General features: G+C 31.6%; 1 protein-coding gene across 1 annotated transcript in view; it reads left to right on the top strand.

The window, feature by feature from the left end:
• Positions 1–4,170, top strand: part of LOC110033475 — a 6,164-nt gene extending 1,994 nt beyond the window's left edge. The window contains exons 2-4 of the mRNA XM_020737468.1: positions 1,267–1,369; positions 3,576–3,737; positions 3,836–4,170. Coding sequence (XP_020593127.1) covers positions 1,267–1,369; positions 3,576–3,737; positions 3,836–4,000 — 430 coding nt within the window. The 3' untranslated portion in view covers positions 4,001–4,170. The remainder of the gene's footprint in view (positions 1–1,266; positions 1,370–3,575; positions 3,738–3,835) is intronic.
• Positions 4,171–4,792: the final 622 nt, after the last annotated feature.

Here is a 4,792-nt window from a genome sequence, read left to right as displayed (position 1 = left end):
GACTGATGGGTTTGTTATTGATTATTAAATCTTGATTTGAAATTGAAAGATTCTCTTTTCTCTGTTTCCTTTCTCTCTTTGCTACTTTCTTTCTTTTCGTATATATTTCATTTTCTTTTCATTTGATTCTTATCCTCATCATAACTCTTAACCTTTCACCCCTAGGTTACTCCCATCCGAGATACTTCTTTTCCTTTTTTCCAATTACCGTCACATCCGAAGAAGGAATTTTCTTACTTTTCATTTGATTCTATTATAATCATAACTCTTAACGTTTCAACCCTAGGTTACTGCCATCCGAGATACTTCTTTTCCTGTTTTCCAATCACTATCACATCCAAAGAAGAAACTGATTCTATCATATTCCTTTCTTTTTCTTTCTTCTTTAGTTATTATTTATGAATAAATCACTACAATATTTATTTTGTCTTGAATGGAATCAAGACTTTGGATATGGTGGAAATAGAGATAATCAATAAAGACATATTGCGGGCGGGAGCTTTGTCAGACTTTTTGGTGTAAAACTGTGAAATTCGGCATGTATGGGGCAGGCTAGACCAAAACGGATAATTACCATGTCTAGTATAGGCCTGGTTATTTTTATTTACTCAAAAAAGGCTTTTGACTTAATTTTACTAAGGTTAATTAACTTCTTATTTATTTGAGCTGAAAATTTCTATGTCAAGTGCTTCTTGGTCCCTCTGGAATCAACCAGGCGCTGGATAATTATTCTTGTTGGCTGGTAACAAGCATAATTGTTTTCCAATTTATGAAGTTGGATTTTTGCTGTGTGCTGTGTTGAACTATGTCTAACAAGCTGTAATTTATTTTGTTTTTGCTTCAAATTACATCTTTATGAATTCTGCAGCTTGCCAACTCAAGTGAGTTGCTACGTTCTATTTGTGTAGAATTTGTTACTTGAAAACTTAAAGGGCGTCATTATGCATCTTTACTTCACTTTGAATTCAATGGAAACATGAGCATTTCATTCAATCTAAAGCATCATTAATAGGTAAAGATCTCTGACTTCAGGACGCCACCGAATATTGTTCATTACCATCCTCGACCTTATTTGAACTTACGTATTTAATTCAGACTAGGAAACTCCATATATCAGCAAAATATAACTTTTCTGTTTGATACATAGATTTTCTTTTCCATGTGAATTTAATGTATTTTGCAGTTTCCGATTCATTTTTTATGACGTTTGTAAGCTACTGTTATGATGAGTTCCTTATAAATGCTATCAACTTTTTTCCATTGCAGATATCATGATAATTCGTTTGTTGCTTGCCGAGCACTTCATATAGCCAACACGCTAAATGTATCTGCCACTTATCCTTTACTAGAGCTGTTTTTTAAATACCAGGTGAGTCCTTAAATCATATAGATGTACATAAGGAAATTAGATTCTTTTATGTGCTTGGCGGTTTTCTTCCCAAGAGAAGTGTTGTGTCATATTACCTTTGCAAGTGGTGTCGTAGATTATTCAAGAAAAGTTAGTATATCTCTCTTGGCAGCTATGCCATATCACAACCGTCATTTCGTGGCTCTCTATGTTGTTTTCAATCGGAATAGCTGTTAAACTTTTTCTATTGCCCTACAAACTCCGCGACCTCGAATATTTTTTTTTCTATTATTATTTCACAACTTCTCCCCATTAAATTCAGTCCTTAAGCACTTTCCGGGGACTCTAGAACGGTGTCATCAAGGGTGCAAATTTTTTGAGCTATTAGTTTCCAAATACATATATAAGATGTTTTGCTGACAAACTTATTAATTGGATGAATTGTTTGATGAATTAATCACATGAGTGTTGATATAAATTTGAGTTAAAGAGTAGATTAAAATTCTGGGAATTGCTCAATTTCATCCACGTACAAGAAGTTAATTCTAGCCTCAATGAGATCCATCCATCTGAATGCTAACATAATTATGAGATAAGAAGTTAATCACTTGGGAAAAATCAAAATTAACTTTATGCATATCATAATGAAGATTATGATAATCATAGATAGCAAACATGCCTTTGATGACGACATAACTAGGAAGGTAAGAAATGACACGTCTACATTTGATGTGACAATAGATTGTAAAGTTACATTCTAATTGGGAAATGGTTATCAATATTTTTTTTTGAAAAATAACCATCAAGCAAAATTTATGGAATTCAAGTTAAGTGAGCAAGCAAAAGTATATTGGATCAATGTGAAAAAATATTTGGAAATATTGGGTGGAGAACTTTGAACTACTTCGGATGATATGAAGAATTACTTAACTGGAAGCATTTGCTTTTATCATGAAATGATTGACTAATTGATAAATTTAACACTCTGAAACAAGAAACAAAACTATCACTGAATGCATAAATAAATTTGTCTTATTATTATATTCTTAAATGACACTTCTTAAGTTTAGAGCTGGACTAAGATCTAACATTAAACGTGATGTGACACTTCATCTGATTTCTTTGGCATAGCATGCTTTTCAATTTCCCTCTCTCTCTCTGTCTACTTCCATCCTAAAAATGTTATTATGTTTCGACCTATGTTTTTGCCACCATTGTTTTCTATATTGTAAAAACAAGAGCTTTAAAGCTTTACAATCAAAATCATACTGAAGTAAACATTGAGACTTAACTATCACCTGCTTGAACCTATTAACTTCTTGGTTTATTCTGTTTTCATCTTTTTTCTTTTTTTTTGTTTCTAGAAAACTTTTACACACATGCCGCATAATTTATATGTATTTACATATTTAACACCTAAATTTTGATGTTCACTTTAATACCACTTTGTCTATGCATCAAAAGGTGTATATTACTTTTAAAAAGATAATGATATTGATATTTTTGATGTGATAAGAAAGATTTGAGTGTTAGACATGTATAAATAAAAGTTTAGGTGTTGGATATGTAAACTCATATGATTTGTGTGGTAGCATGTAAATGCCCCTTTTTTTGTGTGGCATTTACACACATACCACACAATTCTTATATATATACATGTCTTAACAGCTGAACTTCTATTTCTACATACATAACTCCCAAATACTTGATATCACATAAATATTACTACCATCACTAACTTATTTAGAAATACACCTTTTCATGCATAGTTATTAAATACCACGGTGTTATAAATGCGAATATCAAACTTTATATAGACATGTAAATGCATAACAATTGTGTGGTATGTGTGTAAATTTCCCTTTTTTTTTCCCTCAGTGATATAATTAGGTCTTGCCTAACTCGTACAACACTTTGAATCTTTGATGTGCACCAACCTCTTTTGAATCTAGGGACATTTATGTACACACCACCCAATTTTTATGTTTTTACGTATCTAACACTGAAAAAACTCATTTACATATCTAACATCTAAGTTTTCATATTAGCACTCAAATCTTTAACATTACATAAAAAATATCACTAATATTAACTTTTCATGCATGGCGGCATATGTATGTAAAAAATGGTCTTTAGATGTTAGATATGTAAATACATAATACTTGACTGGTATGTATGTAAATTTTCCTTGAATCTAATTACAATGAAATCTTTTTACACTGAACAGGAAAAGTACTACAATGGTCCAACCAAAAACTTATCCCGGGAAGCAATAGTTGATGACATTTCAAGACTCGGCGCCGAAGCAGTTGGGAGCTCTCTTTTACCAGAATTCAAAAATGGCTTCATCGATTCCCACTCTGATTCAGCCACAAGAACATCGTTCAAGGTGATAATTCTTCAAAGTTTTTATATTAATTTTAGTTTATGGTTTTATATATATATATATATATCTAAAAATCTGTATTTTCTGTTCTTCAATCAAAGTATGGGTGCACCAGAGGAGTCTTTGGCACGCCATTCTTCTTTGTTAACGGATTTCTTCTCCCCAACGCTGGTTCTGCTATTGACTACGAGACATGGAAGAGTGTGATTGAACGTTTGGTGAGAAATCATGAGGAAGAAATGGGTGATGCAGTTTCCTCTATTTAGTGCTTTTATATTCGTGCAAGGATTATTGTTTTAGAAATAAAAATAAAATTTTTTGTTGTATTTTTAGTCGAATGTATTGTTTCTATTCTGATTGTTGTCTGCTTCTTAGTGGTTATGCTTTGTATATATTTCATTTGAAAAAATGACCGTTAAAACCTGAAGTTTTAAGTGCTGGTGATGTTGAGTAGATTATGGATTTTGTTCAGTTCGGGGAATTTTTTTTTCTTTTATTTTATATTTGGAGAGATTTTGCTGATTTTAGATTAGGAATTTTTAAACAATAAAAGATTAGAAAATTAAAATTTCATTATGTCATATTGAGTGTCATATTTTCATTTATTTTAATAAGTTAAGATCTTTTTTTTTATACAATAAGCCTAAGTCCTTTTAGGTCTACCATTGTCCTTCTTAACATAAGTCGAATCTAAATCTTCTACTCTCTTGACCAGATTATTAGATGGTCGTCGTTTAATTTGAGCAAACTATCTAAGATGACTCTAATCGTGTCCATCACTAGAGATGCATAAATCCTTTCACGAATATATTTATTTTACATTTGTCTCTAGTGTCGAGCCACTCACTACCTAAGCACTCATCTTAGCAACCCTGAGTTTTATGTTTCTCTTTTAAAGGCCAACATTATGCTCCACAAAGCATTGCAAGTCTCACCGTCATCTTATAAAATTTTCCTTTTAAGTCAGAGCGATACTTTTCTATCACACAACTAGCTCAATGCATTCTTCTAAAGTTTGAACAATAGACTCGTGATATCTAAAATAGATTTCATTTATT

This window comes from Phalaenopsis equestris, unplaced genomic scaffold (genome assembly GCF_001263595.1).
Source record: "Phalaenopsis equestris unplaced genomic scaffold, ASM126359v1 Scaffold001190, whole genome shotgun sequence".
Lineage (NCBI taxonomy): Eukaryota > Viridiplantae > Streptophyta > Magnoliopsida > Asparagales > Orchidaceae > Phalaenopsis > Phalaenopsis equestris.
Note: the sequence above shows the minus strand (reverse complement) of the source record. Positions and strands in the feature narration are given on the sequence as shown.